The following is a 21,212-nucleotide window of genomic DNA, read 5'->3' as shown; positions in this document are numbered from 1 at the left end:
ATACAAGGTAATAATCATATTCAAACTTTGGTTCAATTTCTATAACTATAACAATCTTATTTCAAGTGATGATCTTACTTGAACTTGTTTTCGTGTCATGATTCTGCTTCAAGAACTTCGAGCCATCCAAGGATCCGTTGAAGCTAGATCCATTTTTCTATTTTCCAGTAGGTTTATGCAAGGAACTTAAGGTAGTAATGATGTTCATAACATCATTCGATTCATACATATAAAGCTATCTTATTCGAAGGTTTAAACTCGTAATCACTAGAACATAGTTTAGTTAATTCTAAACTTGTTCGCAAACAAAAGTTAATCCTTCTAACTTGACTTTTAAAATTAACTACACACATGTTCTATATCTATATGATATGCTAACTTAATGATTTAAAACCTGGAAACACGAAAAACACCGTAAAACCGGATTTACGCCGTCGTAGTAACACCGCGGGCTGTTTTGGGTTAGTTAATTAAAAACTATGATAAACTTTGATTTAAAAGTTGTTATTCTGAGAAAATGATTTTTATTATGAACATGAAACTATATCCAAAAATTATGGTTAAACTCAAAGTGGAAGTATGTTTTCTAAAATGGTCATCTAGACGTCGTTCTTTCGACTGAAATGACTACCTTTACAAAAATGACTTGTAACTTATTTTTCCGACTATAAACCTATACATTTTCTATTTAGATTCACAAAATAGAGTTCAATATGAAACCATAGCAATTTGATTCACTCAAAACGGATTTAAAATGAAGAAGTTATGGGTAAAACAAGATTGGATAATTTTTCTCATTTTAACTACGTGAAAATTGGTAACAAATCTATTCCAACCATAACTTAATCAACTTGTATTGTATATTATGTAATCTTGAGATACCATAGACACGTATACAATGTTTCGACCTATCATGTCGACACATCTATATATATTTCGGAACAACCATAGACACTCTATATGTGAATGTTGGAGTTAGCTATACAGGGTTGAGGTTGATTCCAAAATATATATAGTTTGAGTTGTGATCAATACTGAGATACGTATACACTGGGTCGTGGATTGATTCAAGATAATATTTATCGATTTATTTCTGTACATCTAACTGTGGACAACTAGTTGTAGGTTACTAACGAGGACAGCTGACTTAATAAACTTAAAACATCAAAATATATTAAAAGTGTTGTAAATATATTTTGAACATACTTTGATATATATGTATATATTGTTATAGGTTTGTGAATCAACCAGTGGCCAAGTCTTACTTCCCGACGAAGTAAAAAAATCTGTGAAAGTGAGTTATAGTCCCACTTTTAAAATCTAATATTTTTGGGATGAGAATACATGCAGGTTTTATAATTGATTTACAAAATAGACACAAGTACGTGAAACTACATTCTATGGTTGAATTATCGAAATCGAATATGCCCCTTTTTATTAAGTCTGGTAATCTAAGAATTAGGGAACAGACACCCTAATTGACGCGAACTCTAAAGATAGATCTATTGGGCCTAACAAACCCCATCCAAAGTACCGGATGCTTTAGTACTTCGAAATTTATATCATATCCGAAGGGTGTCCCGTAATGATGGGGATATTCTTATATATATGCATCTTGTTAATGTCGGTTACCAGGTGTTCACCATATGAATGATTTTTATCTCTATGTATGGGATGTGTATTGAAATATGAAATCTTGTGGTCTATTGTTACGATTTGATACATATAGGTTAAACCTATAACTCACCAACATTTTTGTTGACGTTTAAAGCATGTTTATTCTCAGGTGAATACTAAGAACTTCCGCTGTTGCATACTAAAATAAGGACAAGATTTGGAGTCCATGTTTGTATGATATTGTGTAAAAACTGCATTCAAGAAACTGATTTCGATGTAACATATTTGTATTGTAAACCATTATGTAATGGTCGTGTGTAAACAGGATATTTTAGATTATCATTATTTGATAATCTACGTAAAGCTTTTAAACCTTTATTTATGAAATAAAGGTTATGGTTTGTTTTAAAAATGAATGCAGTCTTTGAAAAACGTCTCATATAGAGGTCAAAACCTCGCAACGAAATCAATTAATATGGAACGTTTTTAATCAATAAGAACGGGACATTTCAATAAGAACGGGACATTTCAGGTGATGGGATTGACGGCGCCTCCATCGCGCCCCTGTGCGGCGTGATGGAGGGATGATGGTGGTGGCGCGATGGAGGGATCACGAGAGGTGATGGAGGTGGTGATCGAATCTGATTGGCTTTTTGCTTGTAAAAAGCTGCAAGGCAACGGTCCCCTTGCAGCAAATATATCCGTTGCCCAACCGTTGCCCAATTTAATTTTATAGTATAAAACATAAATTTTATAAATAATAAAATTTACCCACCTCTATAAATATTCATCTCATTTTATCACAACACTTCACAACACTTCCAACTTTTAATTACTAAACACTCTCTAATATTCCCACTTTCTTAAATAATGTCTCAACATCCCGAAAATAATGAGCCCGGTTTCGGTAATTTATACAACTTCGGGTTACCTAATACTCCCGGTTCGAGCTCAAATTCCCCACAAAATGTTCGGGGTACTCGACCCGTTGGTAATGTTTCACAACATAATCTTTTTAATGATTTCAATAATCCATTGTTTTTTTCTCAATTTCTACATCAACAACAACAACAACAACAATTTCAACAACAACACCAAAACTTCCAACAACCATATCAACAACAATTAGTATCACAATTTTCCAATTACTCGTAACCTGGTGTTATACCATTTCAACTTCCAAATACGCAACCATGGACACAAACACAACAAACTTTTACGCCTTTAGATAACGAAGAAGTAGAAGAAGTTCGTGGTGTAAGTCAAGAACCACAAGTTCGGGTGCGTTCGAGTCATAAACGAAAAGGCAAAGAGGTTGCGAAAGAACCACAACATAAAAAATTGTGGACTCCAAGCGAAGAAATTTGGTTGGCGTCATGTTGGATTGATTGCTCGGAAGATGGTGTTCATGGTAACTCACAAAGAGGCCCGGCATTTTGGACTAGAATTCGTAATAAGTTTAACGATAACGATCAAGGTTTTTTTACGAAATGACGATCAGTTAAGTGGAAAATGGCGTCATTTGGATAAGGCGTGCAAAGATTTTACTGCCTTATACAATGAAGAAGAACGTAACCCAAGGCGTAGTGGTCGAAACGAAGATGACGTGTATAATTTAACCGTGCAAAAATGGCAAGAACGAGCATCAAAGCCGTGGGGTTACTAGGATGTTTGGGAATTCTTGAAGAGGAAGCCGAAGTGATATTCACCACCTGCAATTGGTGGAAGTGGTGTGCGTAGAAGAAGAGGTTCACAATTTCAACTCGAAGATGAAGACGACGATGTGGTTGGAGAAAATCAGACAGTCAATCTCGGGGAAGATCGGTTAACCAACCTTCATGAGCTATTTGGACCCGATGCAATTCAACGGCCAATGGGAAGAGAACGATCAAAGAAGGCTGCTAAAAAATCTGGTTCGTCTGATGCGGGTACATCATCACGTGGTACGAACTCTTACAACTCTTCAAGATTCGACGAGTTGGCTTCGAGATGGTCAGACAATAAGGAAAAAGAAGTGGAGAGGCGAAACAACATTATGGATCAAATTGTAGAGGAAGAACGAACACGATCTGCAGTGGAGGTCATAAAATTATTTAAACTTAATTTAGAAGATATCGCCGATCCGAAAGAAAGGAAATCCGCTTTAAAGTTCAAGAAAAAGATGGCCGAGAAATACAAAAATTATATCGAGCTTTCAAGTGACGACGAGTAATTTATATTATGAACTACGTTTTAAGTTTTAGGAATTTAATAAAGTAATTGTATTAGGATTTTTAAATTATCGTACTTTTTAATTTTTAGGACTTTAATAAATTGTAATGGTTTGCATTTTATTAATTTATGTGTGTTTTTATAAATTTTTATTATTTAATATGTATTATTTTTATATAAAAAACAAACAAATTAAAAAAAATAAATCAAACTAAATGAAAATTAAATTAAAATGGTGGGATCAATTTAACTCATCACATAACATCACGCCCACCACTACATCACGCCATCACACCATCACCGTTGTCAAATCAGCACTATACTCCACAAAAACACTCCATCACGCCCCATCACTCGTCACCGAATGGTCTTACCACTGTGAATGGTCTTATTTTACTCTAACCTGTAACCTGTTTGTCAAGACTTTTAAACCACTTCAGCACAGAGCTTGACCAATAACGGGTCCTATTCACACCTCCGGTCAACCCACAAAAAACACTTTTTTGACTTTTTATTTTTCAGCAACAATTACTACTACTTCAATTCATTCCACCATCATCATCTATCTATTCATCATATCATATATATATATCACAATAAAAATCAAAATCACAACGTATTACATGCAATTCACAATCCAAATCCAAACTTCACGAACTCAATTTCATAAAAGTACATGTACGGTGTCGGCAGTAGCAGCGGCAGCGCCGGTGGTGCCGGCGACGTAGGAGGTATGGATAACGACGAAACCCTAGCTCGATTGAATCAAATAATGATGGGCGTACCTGTTAATTTTCCTTCCTCTGTTTCCGTTCCTGTTCCACCGGCGCAACCGGTGGTTGGTGGTGGTGGTGGTGGTGATGTGGATGAGTATTCTAGGGTTCCGATGTGGAGTCATCAGGAGACGAAGGATTTTATAGCTATTCGAGGGGAATTGGAGAGTGAGTTCAATGTAGCTAAGAGGAATAAGGGTTTATGGGAAGTTGTTGCTGTGAAAATGAAGGAATTAGGGTATAGAAGGACTCCTGATCAGTGTAAATGCAAGTGGAAGAATCTCTTTAGTCGTTATAAGGTAAACGATACACGATTGCTCTGTTTTTATGTTTGTTTGATTAGTTTTGTGTTTGATTGCTCTGGTATTATGTTAATGTGTGAGGTTTGTTTGATATACATTGTGTAATTTGGATGTACGATTTCGAAGTGATTAATCAGGTGCTTAAAGGGGTTATTAATGGAGTATTAGAGTTACATTAATAATGCAGCCTTATAAGATTCTTAAGTATTGTGTTATTTAGATGTAGATCAAGTGAATGTTTATTAAAGAGATGTCGGTGGTTCAAACGTTATCTTTGTACTTCTACCTATACCATAAGGAAAAAGTGAGAGGCTTTCGTGTGTTTAGTATAGTCGTAATAAGGGTTTTGCAAGAGCTCAAACTAATGTATATGAATACTTGTACAAATGTTATTCCTAACTTAGAGTGCATGTGATTTAGTGTGTATGTCATTGGTTTTCTTTCTAAAAATAGAATTTTTTTAATAGGTAGAGACTACCTGATATCTACATTTTCTAGTTTGTCATGAAAAAGCAGAGGCCTTCTTCTCCTTCATGTGAATGCATATGATTGAATAATAAATAAGAGGTTGAAAAGTTTGCTCTGTATGCATCCTTTAAATGGAATAGACGATGAACGTTGTTTTTATGAAACAATCAATTTGGTATGGATTAAGCTGTTTTTATCCAATTTAAGTTAGTTGTAAGATATCCTCTTAATAAAAAATTATTTTAAAAGGAAAAAAGAAAATAAAGAAGAAGGAACATTTGAACACTCTCATCAATATTAATTGATTAGAAGGGGGTTCTATTCCTACAATGCCAAACTTTGTTGGCATCTAATCTAAATACAATAATTAACTGTCAAATGTCTACAATACCCTTTGACGAAGAAAATAAGACGAGTAAAACAATACTACTAATTCAATTGTGATGATTTCAGAAGTTGTTTTTCATCTGCAAATTTTATAGATGATCAGACAAATTTACCATCTTACAAATATCACTCATGCTTTTATTCTCATCTTTATATTTATGATCATTCTAAATGCATATCACACTGCATGTTAAAGATTAAGATGCCTATGTGAACATTAATTCGCTTACTTATAATTCCAAAAAAAATTCTTGGTCTGATTTTCAAATCTTTTGTTAGGGAAAGGAGACATCGGATCGAGATAACGCCCGTTCATTCCCATTCTTCGAGGAATTACATGCAGTATTTACTCAACGAGCAACTAACACACCGCAAATACCCTTTGACCCTGAGACCACTTCTAGTCAATCAAAGTCAAAGAAGAGAGTCACGAGAATAGATTCATATCAATCATTCGAAGAATTCACCGAAGATGAAGACGAGTACGAGGTAGAGGAAACAAAAACCGTCATTCCTCCAACTAAAAAACCCGACAGAGGAAAACGCCCACAAATATCAAATCCAGACAAGCCCCCAACTCCAAAATCGTCAAATTCAGAAAGTAATGTTATTCGAGAGATCTTGCATGACTTCTTTCAACAGCAGCAATCGATTGATGAGCAATGGAGGCAATTAATGGAGAAACATGCTTATGAAAGACAGTTATTCGAGCAGGAATGGCGGCAGTCGATGGAGAGGATTGAAATGGAGAGGATGAGAAATGAGCAATTATGGAGGGAAAAAGAAGAACAGAGGAAGATAAGAGAAGAGAGTCGTGCTGAAAAACGAGATGCTTTATTACAATTACTACTAAACAAACTCGTACATGAGCAATGATCTTTAAAGGTATTGTTGTACTTCATATTAATATATTGTACATAACTTGCTGATCTAATGCAATATGTTGGTAGAAGAATATACATTAAAACTTGAGGTAGTTAATTATAAGGTCAGATTTTACATTTTTACTAAATGTGTTGCATAGTTGTTTTGTTTGTTGGATCATTGGCATGGAGTCTTGATATCATGCTTGTTTGTGTTCTAGTTTTGGGTAATGTTGAACTGCATAAGGGATTTTGGGGGTGTGGATGAGTTGGTCCTGTTTTTGTATATTGTGCAGAATACGAAGTGTTGAACCAAGACAGTGTTGCTGGCCCATTCGAGAAATCATGAAATGTGGTATGCTATTTGGTTTACAGTTTAGAAGGCAAAACCCGAGTGCTATATTTGCATTTCAACCTTATGTTTTGATTGGATACGTATCTGCGAATTTCTGTCATGGTCTCGGTCAAGGTTTCCAGTCGTACGCAATTCGCAAATCCGAATTGTAAACATCGTACGCAAGTCGCAAATCTGAACTCACAATAGTCGCTTGTGACTTTTGACTGTCAGTTAATCTCGGAACTCGGTCAATTGCGCAAGCCGCACGATCATCTTGACCGAGACATGCATGTTATGACCGATAATTCTCCGATCGCGACCTGAAAAATATTGGTCATGACTGAAAATTCGTAAATCGCAAAGTCGCAAGGTACTCTTGTGACTTACAAGGGCTTTTTGCAATTGTTTTTATTTGAAGTTGAATTGTTATGGTTGGTTAAAAAAGGTTGTTTTTGTTAATATCCCTAAAAAGAATATATAAATAGACAAATAGTAATGGTTTCGTTTTCTTACATCAATCACAAATTAAAGACATCATTTAAGGGCTCATCACCAAGTACAATAGTAAACAAGAATCACACATTTTAAAACACAAATTAATCAATAAAATGATATCATAATAAAAAGAACCATGTCTCTGGTTAAACAATGCAAGAGATGTACTTATTTCTTGCATGTAATTCCATTTCCACCACCTTTGCAATCTAGCATGCCATAATCAGTCACTAGCGACTTCTGTTCATCGTCCACATTATCAGGAGCAAACACACAAAGCGCACAATCTGTTGACAAAAGCGAACTAGTCTTGTACGTATCATCACCACCAACTACCGGCATTGCAACTCCTGGCTTAGCAGGATTCTCAAAATCAGGCCGATAAGTCCTTCCAAGAATCCCTTCAACATTAGACGATAATCCAAAGAATCGAAATTGCACTTCCAAATGTGCAAAACTATCATTTTCTGGAATCTGATAATTATGTATCTTACTATCTTCTTCTGAAACTGGAATCACATTAACCGATATTTCAACATCATCATGTATATTAACCGTTAGACTATTAACCATTGAGGTCCTTTCAACTTGTATATCGCTGTTTGTTGAATTCCATTCAGATGAGTGACCTTCTGGAATGAGTAATGGTGTTTCGTTGTATGATAACTTTAGGTGATCAACATTGTTGTCCCATTTTTCTGCTTTTGATGCTTCAAGGGTGAAATTATGATGGCCAAACTTGATACCTAATGCTTGTATCCATGTGTAATCGCGTGTTCTGCCTTGTGGTCTAAGTCCAATAAAACGCGCGTTGATTTGGAGATTGGAATCCGATATCAAACTGAAATGCTCGTTGCTTCTTCCGTGAAAGTAGAATACGATTCCATCTCCACCTATGAATCGTGGGTCGTAACATGCAGCTCCAGGGCCATTGCAGTTTGGTTTACGCGCTATTTCGTACATAAACATATTATAAGTAATAAACCACTTGAAAATCTCTAGATGTAACTTATATTATCATCATTCAAGTGTTAAGCAGAAATACTAAATTTAACAGGATTTTTCAAATGACACCTCTAAAAGTTGTCGTTAAGATGCTTAAAATTATTGTACATAACAGTTACTCGTATATATTAAATTTAAAGTGACGGTTATTGATTTATACAAGACTTTTAAGCACTTTAAAGATAAACTTTGGGGTTGTCGTAAGAAAAATTCAATTAATCAATTTAATATTGGTTTAAAACTTTATTCATTTTGTTTGCACTTATAATTGTACCATATAAATAAATAAATTAATAGGTTGACATAGTTTTTGGACAGTTAAGCCTCAATTACCAATGAGGAAAATCATTATGCAACTTTTTATGATAAGTTAATGATTGAAAAATTTTAAAGTCATGATTGTACTTACATTTACAGACGGCCTCACATTTGGGTGAGTAACAATCAAGGAAGCACGCTTTGTCTTTCGGGTTCTTGGGTTTAACTTTTGGGCATTCAACAGGGCATTTGATACGCTTCATGAAACACTTGCTTTTGCGACTCTTGCACGTTAATAGCTCTTGAACGGGCTTAGGTGGCTTAACGTACTTAACCTTATTCCCTGATGCAGCATCGGTTACCATAATCGCCAACATTGCATTTATAAATAATATTATTAAGAGGGTATTAACACTAAAAAAATTCATCTTTAGTGTTTTAGTATTTGTTATATTTGGAACTAGATAAAGAAATGTATGAATTTATGTAAGAATAAGTTGTTTAAAGATGTATATATATATACTAGTCTACTTGGTCAGTTTTGCAGCTAATTCTGAAATATTGAATTGTTGCAATTTGCAAATTGTGTTTGGCCAAGTTTGGTTTTGGAAGACTTCTTGAAGTCAATAATGTTATTTCACCAGATTGTAATTAAACATTAAAAATTGTTGAACGTATAATTAAAATTCAATTCGGATTAAGTGAATGTGTTACTCCCAATCAGTTTGTTCATTCATGATGCTACTATGCATCCCTCTTTATTCATCATGTTATGTGTTTTACTTGTTATTTAAATTTAAATGGTTAGGTTATATACTTATATTTGTACATCGTCGAATATTCTTCATACATCACTGATTTTGTGTATAACGTCATAAAATATAAGGAGTGGTATTTAGAAGTGTATAGATAAATATATGGGTGTAATGCTGGTTGGAAAACAAAAGAAAAACGTTTCACCTACTAATTTCATGACATTTATAATAGCAGCCTTATATTATATGATGAGTAAATATGCTATAGTTTTAATATAGATTTACATTTGCATTTACATCAGATTAGATGGAATAATAGATAGGCGGTTCAGTTTGTGGTGTATCTCGACCTGCATTTTTAAAGTCAGACTTTGACAGTTTGACTCAACCTTGCAATATGCGAAGTCAAAAGTATTTTGTGTTGAAAATGGATTTTCATGAATGAAACTACATAGAAATAATGTTCACCGACAAAATGAAGCCAAATGTAGGATCCTTATCGACCAAACCAGTCGGATTCCTTTGTTTAATGACATAATATATACACCCGACACAAATATTTCCTCAACAATGACCAATTTGGTGAATTCAGTTGCTCAACCCGAAGACGCTTGGGGAAGTTTGGGCTTGAAAGTCCAATTGGATGTTGATGGGCCTGCGAATCCAGATGATGATGGGGTAGGTTGTATGAATTTGGGCTCTCATCATTATGTTACTATTAATAAGGGATTATCACCAAAATGCCTTTTTTTGAAGCTTGTTGACTGACAGCCCTAAAAAAAAAAGTTTGACAATTTGCCCTCGCAAGGCGCAAGACACCTTGCGTCCTTGCGACCTTGCGTCTTTGCGACGTTGCGACCTTGCGTTAATGACAAACGCAACAAAGAGACTTGCGTCCCCTTGCGTATTGCGTCTTGCGACTTGCGCCTTTGCGTCTTGCGTCTTGCGTCTTGCGTCTTATCCCGATAAGATTTTCATGATTTCGTGGATAAGATTTTGTACGATTTTTGTACTATTACGGATAACTTTTTCACTTCATATAAGGTACATATTACCAGCTCTATTTTCACTTCATTTCCACCATTTTCACATAAATCATATAATTTTAAGCGTCATTAAGATAACTTTCTTTGTTTTAAATAATGAGTTTTAGTGATAATGAAACCTTTGTTATTCATATATGTTGTGGTGGTTCTTTTCAATTTATTAATAACTTACCTATGTATTTGCCCCTAGATTGTTTTAGAACACGATTAAAACTCCCAGTTGCTCCCCAAAAACCAATTACTCGAAGAATATTGTTAAAAAATGTTCTTAGAAAAATTAATTTGCCACCTAATGCTCCTGTTTCAATGAGATATGTTGTCGATAATCTTGTTTTTGATATTACTGATGATTATGAAGACTTTCGTGATTTTCTACAACATGCAATATCAAATGCTCCTATTAATATTTACATTGTCGTCAAAGTTACAATGCATCAACTCCCAGAAAACTTACAGTTAGTGAAAATCCTACCAATACACAATGTCCATCAAAACCTACCAACACACGATGTCCAACAAAACCTACCAACAAAGGAGGAGAGCACAAACCTTCAGACACCCAATTTGGAAGAAGCACGACCTGAAGTACCACCTCCAAACACAGAAGAGTTTGATTTCTTCAACTATGGAGTTGAGAACGTATGTAAAATTAAAAAAACAGATCACCCTTTTGAATCAGTTATCGCGTCTAGTGCTTCGGAGGAAGAAAATGACAGAGAAGATCAAGATGAAGATGAAGATGAAAAAGAGGAAGAAAAAAAGGATGTATTCTGGAATATGCCACTTTTATTGAGTGAGCATGACCAAGAGACTGAATCTACGAGCCAAATAACAACCAGTTATAGAGTATCCGATTTGATTAAAGTTCGACAAACTTTTTTAAACAAGGATGATTTTGTAAACCATCTATACACAAAATGTCTTGAAGAAAACTTCCAAATTAAGCCTGTAAAGTCGGACAAATCTCGATTCACTGCTAAATGCATGTTGCCAAATTGTGAGTGGAAATGTAGTGCATACAAAATACGCCACACTGACAACTTCATCGTAAAGAAATTGCATGACGTACACACATGCTCACGTACCCAAATTATGGGAAATAATAAACATGCTTCCAAAAAGGTGCTAGGAAGTATTCTGATGGAATCGTTCAAAGCTGCAAATCGAGACTATAATCCAAAAGATATACGTGATGATGTTGGCAACCGTTTTCGGGTGAGCATTTCTTACAATCAAGCATGGAGAGCCAAGTGTCATGCAATAGAGATGCTTCGTAGCAGTATGGATGAATCGTTTCGAATGCTTCCCATTTATCTTCATAACATTAAGATTCATAACCCAGGAAGCATGACAAATGTGGTGACTGACAATGAAAATAGATTCGTGATGTGTTACATGTCTTTTGGCGCAGTTGTAAGTATCACTCATCTTAAAATTGTTTTATCTTAAACTAATAGCAATCTCATTTGCTTTGTTTGCGTGCAGATTCGATCATTTGTCCAAAATGTTCGCCCTATTATCATCGTTGATGGTGCACATTTGAAAGCTGGATACTTGGGTACAAATTTAGTCGCTGTTGCAATGGATGCCAATAACGGAATTTTGCCATTGGCTTATGGAATTGGTGAAGGCGAGATAAATGAGGTTTGGTCATGGTTTTTTGGCAATCTAAGAGATCATTTAGAGAGTTGTGGTATGAGTAATCGTATGTCAGAGATTACCTTTATTTTTGATCGTGCTCCTTCAATAGCACATGGTATTTCAAATGTGTTTCCTGAAGCCTTTCACTCTTTTTGCGCACGTCATCTATTCATGAACATAAAAACGATGTCCAACAAATTCAAATATTTTGAATGGCACTATTGGAAAATGGTTAAGGCTTATCGTTTGTCAGATTTTCAAGATCATGTTAGTGTATTTCAACCAAGATTAAAAGCGTCTCACAAGTATCTAAATGACGTTGGTTTCAACAAATGGTCCAGAAGTTATGCTGATCATGTTAGGTATGCATACCTTACTAGCAACAGTGTAGAGTCTATTAACGCTCTATCCAAACATGCTCGTAAACTACCAGTTTGCATGTTATTGGAATTTTTTCGCGCTTCTATACAGGATTGGTTTTTCAAACATCACAACAAAGCAGTTAGTCTTACTTCAACGGTTACTCCATATGTTGAACGTAAATTAGGTAAGAGGACGAACAAATCAAGAAGATGGCAAGCATTTCCATCTACAAACAATCTAATAGAGGTGCGTGATGGAAGGAAAAACGGCCTCGTTAATCTAGAAGATAGAACATGTACATGTGGGCAATGGCAATTATCAGGCATACCTTGCGGACATGTATTGGCAGCAGCACGACTCTTCGGAGTGGAAGATGTTACATGTTATGTATCACATTGGTTCTTGTCTCAAACTTATATAAATACATATTCCGAACACATCCTTCCTTTGCCCCATCGATCCGAATGGTCCGATCCAGGGCCCAAGATCTTGAAAATTGTAAAGCCCCCAATTCAAAAGAAAAGAGCACCTGGACACCCAAAAAGTACCAATCGGATTCCATCTCAAGGTGAAGAAACTGAAAAGAGAGTAAGAACATGTACTCGTTGCAAGCAAGCAGGTCATAACCGAACAACATGTAGCGCTTCTTATGACCTAACCGGTGAATCTACTTCTCAGAGGGTTAAAAAAACAGCCTCAAAATCAAAGTCAAAGTCGAACCTTCGCAAGCTTATCAGTCTCAATTTTATCAAACGTACGATTTAGACCAGAATTAGGGGACCAGAATTAGTTGCTTGTTTATCAGTCTCAGTTTGTTGTTTATCAGTCTCAGTTTGTTGTTTATGTTTATCAGTCTCGGTTTGTTGTTTAAATTTGTGTTATGGATAGACCTACATACAGACGCAAGAACGCAAGACAAATCTTGCGTATGTCATCAACCAGACGCAAGCACATAAACAATAACTTACGTATGGCTTTTAATAAGACGCAACTTTGCAAACAATACCTTGCGTATGTCATCAAACATACGCAAGCACGCAAACAACACCTTACGTACGTCTTTTAAAGAGACGCAAGGACGCAAACATAACCTTGCGTATGTCATCAAACATATGCAAGCACGCAAACAAAACCTTGCGTATGCCATTTAAAGAGACGCAAGGACGCAAACAATACCTTGCATCTGACAAATAACCAGAAGCAAGGACGCAAAAAAAGCCTTGCGTCTGTCCCAGATTATTTACATTCAAAAATTACATGTTTTACCTAAAAACTGTATAATAATTACATCTAAAAGTTAACTAATTAACAACCTTTGGGCCTCTGGTGGTGGTGGTTCCTGTGTATCAAAGCGTGCACGGAAGAATGTTCTTGCCATTCGAATTCTATAGTCCTTAGCAGCCTTTTTAGGGTCTCCAATGTTGTCAATCTGATCCCAACCAAAAACTATCCTCTCCATATGAAGACAGACCCAAACACCACAATCACCATGGCCACCACTCTGCATTGGCACATACGGTGCATCCTCGATCATCAACTCTACATCTTCTCTGTTCTCATAATAGTCAACAATTTGTGAGTCCTGCTTCTTGTTAAAGTAATCAATAGCCTTCAAATATATCGGCAAGTTGTCTGACAAGTTTTTGAAGACAGCCTCGAGTTGACCTTTTTTCAAACAACCCTTTAAACTATCATAGACTAATACTCTCTGTTCATCTAAGTTCAAAGTGAGTAATATAAAATGTTCAGGATCTGAAAAATGTACTGGAATCAAAATCTGCAACAAAAGAAACATAAAAAGTCAATAAGGAAGGACGCAAGGTTGACCTTGCGAGTCACTCAAGGATGCAAGGTAGACCTTGCGTCAGGCGCAAGGACGCAAGGTATACCTTGCGAGTAGATGCATGGACACAAGTTTGACTTTGCGTCCATTGTGAAGACGCAAGGTTAATCTTGCGAGGGTCGCAAGGACGCATGAGAGTGTTTGCGTACTGACGCAAGGGCGCAAGATTTGTCTTGCGCCTATTACAGTTTACTCAAACTGGATAGTTGATATAAAAAAAAAGCACTAACCTTATCACATTCAGCCCAGGATGGATAAAGGTCATCACTACCATCCCCAAGACCAATCAAATACATATAATCTGGGGGATTGGATTTAATGATCCCCTCTGCTTCAGGATTAGATGTATCCCCCTTCTCCTCCTCCTGAGTGTCATTATCATAAAAGGATTTGAATTTCTCTAGTTGATTGAGGAAACCCAATGGCATAATCGTCCATTGAGAACTACATGTATAATCTACAATCGGAAACTGAGGACTCGAGGACCTCTGGCTAGCTCGGGGCAGAAACCTCTGCCGAAATCTCAACAGGAAGGTAGCCCATCCATCAATATGCTATAATCAGATCAAGTTGATTATGAATGTTATAAAGTAACAACAAAACATGCCATAAGTTTATAATTATTAACAAACTTACTATGTTTTCCAAATAACCAGAAAATGAAATTCCCAGTAAACGTTTCCAAAACTCAGCATCAATGAAGAGGAAAGTTTCATTTTGGAAAATGAACATGCAACGCGTATCTTGCTTATTAAGGATCAGTGATTTCAAATCTTTTGCTGACCCCACATGCTTCCTTTGATCTCTCCATGCATTTGGTGGTGGTGGTTGCAAAGTTCCTTGATCGTTTATAAATTTATCAACCATGGACCAAATTTCCTCCTCACCAACCCAATCCTTTTCCTTCATTTTTCTCTTCCTTTCCTTTTTCTGAAAAAAAAAAATTAGTAATAAAGACGCAAAGACGCAAGAATTGTCTTGCGTCCGTGCAGTGCAGACGCAAATACGCAAGGTAGGTCTTGCGTCCATCAGTGAAGTATACGCAACTACGCAAGGAAACTGTGTGACACAGACGCAAATACGCAAGGTAGGTCTTGCATCCAATAGTGAAGTATACGCAAAGACGCAAGGAGATCCTTGCGTCATTCACTCACCTCATTCTGGTCTGGTTGTTTTTCTGCTTCACTAACCAATGGCAAATCACCAGTTTCCTGAATTTCCTCAGACACCAGAGCCACACTCTCTTCTTGTTTATTAACAGATTTATCAACAGCTTTTTCAGTAGGCTTTTCAGTTTCCATTGGCAACACATTCTCAGCTTCTTTAGTCCCTTGATGAGAAACTTTCAGCCTTTTTACTCTAGAAGCTACTTCGTCAGACAACTGTATAATATCTATGAGTCAGCAATCATACGCAAGGACGCAAGATATATCTTGCGTAAACCAAGACGCAAAACGCAAGAACTAATAAACATCAGGCGCAAGGACGCAAGGAAAACCTTGCGTCTGGTGAATGTTACAGACATACCTTCTCCAATGGTTTTCTGTAGCCCGGTGTTGTGAAAGGGGAATTTAAAACATGAGTGGGCCTTCTTTCTCTTTTCCCACGTCTAACAACCCTCGAAGATGTATCATTGTCAGAGAAAGATCGAGGATCCACATATGCATCCTCGTTATCAACATACTATAATGAACAAAACGCAAAAAATAAGAAAAGAAGACATACGCAAGGTCGCAAATAAGTCCTTGCGTCTGAGTTAGGGACGCAAGTAAAACCTGTGCCTAAATTACAATCAAGACGCAAGGACGCAAGATGGTACTTGCGTCTGATTTAACCTCAGGCCCAAGGACGCAAGGAAAAACTTGCGCCAATATAACAGGCAAGACGCAAGGTCGCAAAACAACCTTGCGCCTAGTTTACCTGATGGTGTTCCTGGTGCTCCTGGTGTTCCTGTTCTTTCAAACGTTTTTCATGATCATCAAGCTTCTTTTTACAATCAGCCAACTCCTTTTCTTGATCATCCACCCTCTTAGTCAACATATTAACCATACGCAATAATTCCTGCAAATTGTTGCCTTTTTGTGTTGGATGAGGGTCCGAGGTCTGCTCTGACTCCTCCTGCAATAATTCCTTCAAACTGCCACCCAACTCCTCTTCAACTTGATTATCATCTTGTGTATTTTCCTCGTCTTCAACAACCTCTCCTTGAAAGTAAGAGGAACTCTGGATCCACCATTGACAACCTCTCTCTGTCTCAGATGGGTGCAGGGAACGAAAAGGTCTTTTTTTCTTCGGACAATCATCCTGAAATGAACTTATATTAGTAAAAACAAAAGGACGCAAGGACGCAAAAGTCATTTTGCGTCAAGACGCAAGAACGCAAAGAGCATCTTGCGATAGACGCAAGGACGCAAGAGTAAACTTGCGACACATGCAAGGACGCAAGCATGGTTCTTGCGCCTGTAACAAGTATAACCCAGGGACCACATGTAAGGACGCAAGGACATCCTTGCGACATACGCAAGGACGCAAGGTGTATCTTGCGTCCTCTTGCGATACACAAAACTGCTCTGTTCAAACAAAAACTGCTGTATATACACTATATAAAAAGCTCTTGGAGATATTAACTAACCATTATATGTAAAAGTTTTAGGTAGTCAGACACTGTAAAGGTTTCAGCAGATGAAAGCTTCCAAAATAATGCTCTTGGTACTCCATCCTTATCAGTTTTGGTTGCAAAACTCTTAATGGTACGACGGTATGCCTCGAGGATCCAAATCTTAAATGCCCACATAAAACCAGCCAAAGTGTAAGCCTTTCCACCCCCACTCTCTAATTGGCTTTCTCGAACCTCAAAACCTTCGCTCACCGCTGAGTAAGTAGCATCCCAAATACGAGACCCCCATGGGTACGCGTTCACCTTATTGAAATCTTCAACCAACCATAGAAACTGTTTACTAACCACATGTTGCCCCTGCTTCCCCATAAACGCTCTCTCTACGATCAAAATTATAGCTAGTCGAACAATATCATCGTCACTAACCTTGGGAACCTTTACATCACCTTGTTTTTTGATAAGGATGTTTTGTATATCACTAACCAAAATGTTTCTGGCATCGGGACGCTCTGGAAAACAACGTCGTCTAATGGGTACGGTCTTAGATTCATAATTTCGAGGGATGTAATGTGCCATGTCCGTCCGGCTACCAAACATAAAGCCGGTGACTAAACAAAATTCACGCCGACCAAATCTAATCATAAAATTAGGAGAAAAATGAAACCATATATCTTGTTGCTCTTCAGGGTACTTACTAGCATCTAATTTTGCTGAACGCTCACATTTCCGTTGGAGCATGGCATGTACTAGGCCAGGATCATTACCCGTGTATGAAAGATCTAACCAGGGACCAAAGCATGTACTTCTAAATAATTTTTCTTGTCTCTCAGTCAACATTTTCTTGACCTGAGGAATCACGGTCAACATATTCTTCATGGTCAATTTACCTTCCACATAGCCCTGTAAAAGTCAGAAGAACATCAGAAGAAAATCACATAGACGCAAGCACGCAAGACAGAGATTGCGTAAAAGGCCGCAAGGACGCAAGGTTAACCTAGCCTAACCTCTGTGCAAGATGCAAGGACGCAAGGTTAACCTTGCGTAACCTATCATCAAGATGCAAGGACGCAAGGATCACCTTGCGTGCACATGCAAAGGTAACCTAATGACAAACGCAAGGACGCAAATATCACCTTGCGTACATTGTGAGGCATACGCAAGGACGCAAGGATTGTCTTGCGTCTACATAGCAACAGAGTTACACAACTTAAATCTAGCAAAAATTCCTGGGTATCGTACGCAATCTCAATAATATACAATCAAAAACACAAAATACAAACAACAAATTTCGTTGACACATTTTATCGAACAGTTGGCGTGCAAAGAGTGCAAAAACTTGTTTTAGCACATAAATCTAAGAACTATGAAGTAGATCGAATAATATAACATAGATCTAAGAAATCTAACCTGTTCTTGTGACATAGTGAACGATGATGGTGATTCGATGATGTTGGTGGCGTAGAAGCTCGCTTGTACTCGGGAAGATTGAAGATGGAAGGATGAAGAAGATCTAGTAACGATGAAGATGTGAGGAGGATGACGTGAGGATGATGATGAAGATTTTGCGAGTGATTTGCGAGTGTTTGGAGAATTTAAGAAAGCTTGATAACGATCTTGCGAAAGACGAGCGAAAGGGCACCAGAGAGGAGTTTGCGTATGTGTGTGGTTGTAAGGGAACAGTGAACGCAAACTGATCAGTTAACTAGTTCTTTTAGGGAAACACGCAAGGTCGCAACTTCGCAAGGTCGCAAGGACGCAAGGTGTCTTGCGCCTTGCGAGGGCAAATTGTCAAACTTTTTTTTTAGGGCTGTCAGTCAACAAGCTTCAAAAAAAGGGTATTTTGGTGATAATCCCTATTAATAAGGTTAGTTCTTCTACATCTTAGGAATTGCATCAAGTTGGCGATGTTGGTGGTTCTCCATCGAACGAATTTAGTAACTTCTTCAAGGAGGCTACAAAAGACTTCAAACATTGTTGGGTGAAAGGAAAGGTTTTAAGCTCTAGCACATTTCCAAAACAAAAACAAAAGAAAAAGATTAGGGTCCAAAAGGTACACGGGGAGGAGCTGAGAAACTTTAATGTTGACGGGATTTAATGTTATGGGTTTTGTTTGTTCCTTTTTGGTGTTTCTTTGACTTTATAGTGTTTTTTTTAGTGTCGTTTGGGTGTTGCGTTCCTTGTTTGTTTTAGGTTTTTTGGTCTTTTGTATCAAGTTAGGTCTATGCTTGTGTGACTTTGTAGGCCTTGTGTTTTGTACCGTTTTCTTTGTTAAGCCTCGCTCCTATGGGTTGTACTTGTTTCTAAGCTTCCTTTTTTCAATGAATGTCCTCGGGTGGTTGTAAAGTTCTAGTTTTCAGTAAAAACAAAAAAAAAAAAAAAATTCCCTCAAATATGTACAACGTCTACCCGTGAACTTAAGCCCACAATCTTTTGTATTGAAGAGATTACTTTGATACCGCTAATCAAATGACATGTCACTAGCTAGATCTCTTTTTTTACTCTGTATAACATTCCAATGAAATCTAAAGGACATGATATGATGATAATGAAAGGACCCGTTCATATACATTATAAACGATTCACAATAGTTGATTACATTGCGAGGTATTTGACCTCTATATGATACATTTTACAAACATTGCATTCGTTTTTAAAAGACAATCTTTCTTTACATCGAAAATTGACAGGCATGCATACCATTTCATAATATACACTATCCAACTATAAATTGATTTAATAATAATCTTTGATGAACTCAATGACTCGAATGCAATGTTCTTCGAAATATGCTATGAAAGACTCCAAGTAATATCTTTAAAATGAGCAAATGCACAGCGGAAGATTTCTTTAACACCTGAGAATAAACATGCTTTAAAGTGTCAACCAAAAGGTTGGTGAGTTCATTAGTTTATCATAATCATTTATTTTCATCATTTTAATAGACCACAAGAATTTCATTTCCAGTTCTCATAAATATACGTCCCATGCATAGAGACAAAAATAATCATTCATATGGTGAACACCTGGTAACCGACATTAACTAGATACATATAAGAATATCCCCTATCATTCCGGGATCCTCCTTCGGACATGATATAAATTTCGAAGTACTAAAGCATCCGGTACTTTGGATGGGGTTTGTTAGGCCCAATAGATCTATCTTTAGGATTCGCGTCAATTAGGGTGTCTGTTCCCTAATTCTTAGATTACCAGACTTTAATAAAAAGGGGCATATTCGATTTCGATAATTCAACCATAGAATGTAGTTTCAATTACTTGTGTCTATTTCGTCAAACATTTATAAAAGCGCATGTATTCTCAGTCCCAAAAATATATATTGCGAAAGCATTTAAAAAAAGGAACAAATGAAACTCACGCATATAAATATTGTAAAACAGTTAATAAAACATTTGCATGTATTCTCAGCCCAAAAATGTAAAGAGTAAAAGGGATCAAATGAAACTCACCATACTGTATTTCGTAGTAAAAATACATATAACGTCATTGAACAAGTGTAAGGTTGGCCTCGGATTCACGAACCTAAATTATTTATATATATTTATGTATTTGTCAATATTTGTCTAATAAATTAAGTCAAGTCATAGTGTACCACAATCCTAATGCTCGAGTCTAATATGCAAAGGTCGACAAAAATTAGTTTGACTCAAAATAATTTTCAAAATTTAAAAAAAATGATTATCGTCGTTTTATATTTTTAAAAGATTTAATAGAGTAAATAATATAATTCATTTATTAGTAAATACAATTTTATATTAAAGTATACTTTTATATATTTTAAGTAATAAAATTTATAAAGTACATTTAATATCATAAAAATATTGTGATAGATTCTATTGAGATAATTATATACTTTGTATTACATTTTTATTTGATAAACTAGCATTGATGATAATAATAAGTAACAGTCGTGTTATTTTGTAATAATAATAATTATTATTTTATTAATAAAAAATCAATATTTATATTTACTAAAAATGATATTATGGTAAAATGATAATTCTAATTATGATATCTTTAATATTTACGATACTCTTTAATATTAACTTTAAAGTAATAATTTTTATTTAAAATGATAATAATAATGATATTTTATAATAATACTGACGTTTCTATTAAAATGATAATTTTTGAATAAATGATAGTTTTTATACTAACGATACTTTTAATAATAATAATAGTGATAAGAGTAACAAGAACGATAATTTTTTTT

General features: G+C 36.1%; 2 protein-coding genes across 2 annotated transcripts; one reads left to right on the top strand and one right to left on the bottom strand.

The window, feature by feature from the left end:
- The first annotated feature begins 4,428 nt into the window (after positions 1-4,428).
- On the top strand, positions 4,429-6,743 carry LOC139891445 (trihelix transcription factor GT-3b-like). Its single transcript, XM_071874415.1, has 2 exons — positions 4,429-4,900; positions 6,038-6,743. Exons 1-2 carry the CDS (start codon positions 4,505-4,507, stop codon positions 6,632-6,634), a joined length of 993 nt encoding a protein of 330 aa, XP_071730516.1. The 5' UTR covers positions 4,429-4,504; the 3' UTR covers positions 6,635-6,743.
- A 693-nt stretch (positions 6,744-7,436) lies between these two features.
- On the bottom strand, positions 7,437-9,187 carry LOC139891444 (uncharacterized). Its single transcript, XM_071874414.1, has 2 exons — positions 8,868-9,187; positions 7,437-8,403 (listed from the first exon to the last, which is right to left on the bottom strand). The coding sequence occupies exons 1-2, from the start codon at positions 9,142-9,144 to the stop codon at positions 7,622-7,624; spliced, it is 1,059 nt and encodes a 352-aa protein (XP_071730515.1). The 5' UTR covers positions 9,145-9,187; the 3' UTR covers positions 7,437-7,621.
- Positions 9,188-21,212: the final 12,025 nt, after the last annotated feature.

Source organism: Rutidosis leptorrhynchoides, chromosome 2 (genome assembly GCF_046630445.1).
Source record: "Rutidosis leptorrhynchoides isolate AG116_Rl617_1_P2 chromosome 2, CSIRO_AGI_Rlap_v1, whole genome shotgun sequence".
Taxonomy (NCBI): Eukaryota; Viridiplantae; Streptophyta; class Magnoliopsida; order Asterales; family Asteraceae; genus Rutidosis; species Rutidosis leptorrhynchoides.
The sequence above is the reverse complement of the archived record's forward strand: the minus strand, read 5'-3'. Positions and strand labels throughout refer to the sequence as shown.

Bases quoted from the DNA above. Each gene is read 5' to 3' on its own strand.
- LOC139891444 (XM_071874414.1), bottom strand. From the start codon at position 9,144: ATGAATTTTTTTAGTGTTAATACCCTCTTAATAATATTATTTATAAAT. The intron at 8,404-8,867 runs GTAAGTACAATC...TGTACGAAATAG, and splicing joins ATGTGAGGCCGTCTGTAAAT to CGCGTAAACCAAACTGCAAT.
- LOC139891445 (XM_071874415.1), top strand. From the start codon at position 4,505: ATGTACGGTGTCGGCAGTAGCAGCGGCAGCGCCGGTGGTGCCGGCGAC. The intron at 4,901-6,037 runs GTAAACGATACA...ATCTTTTGTTAG, and splicing joins ATCTCTTTAGTCGTTATAAG to GGAAAGGAGACATCGGATCG.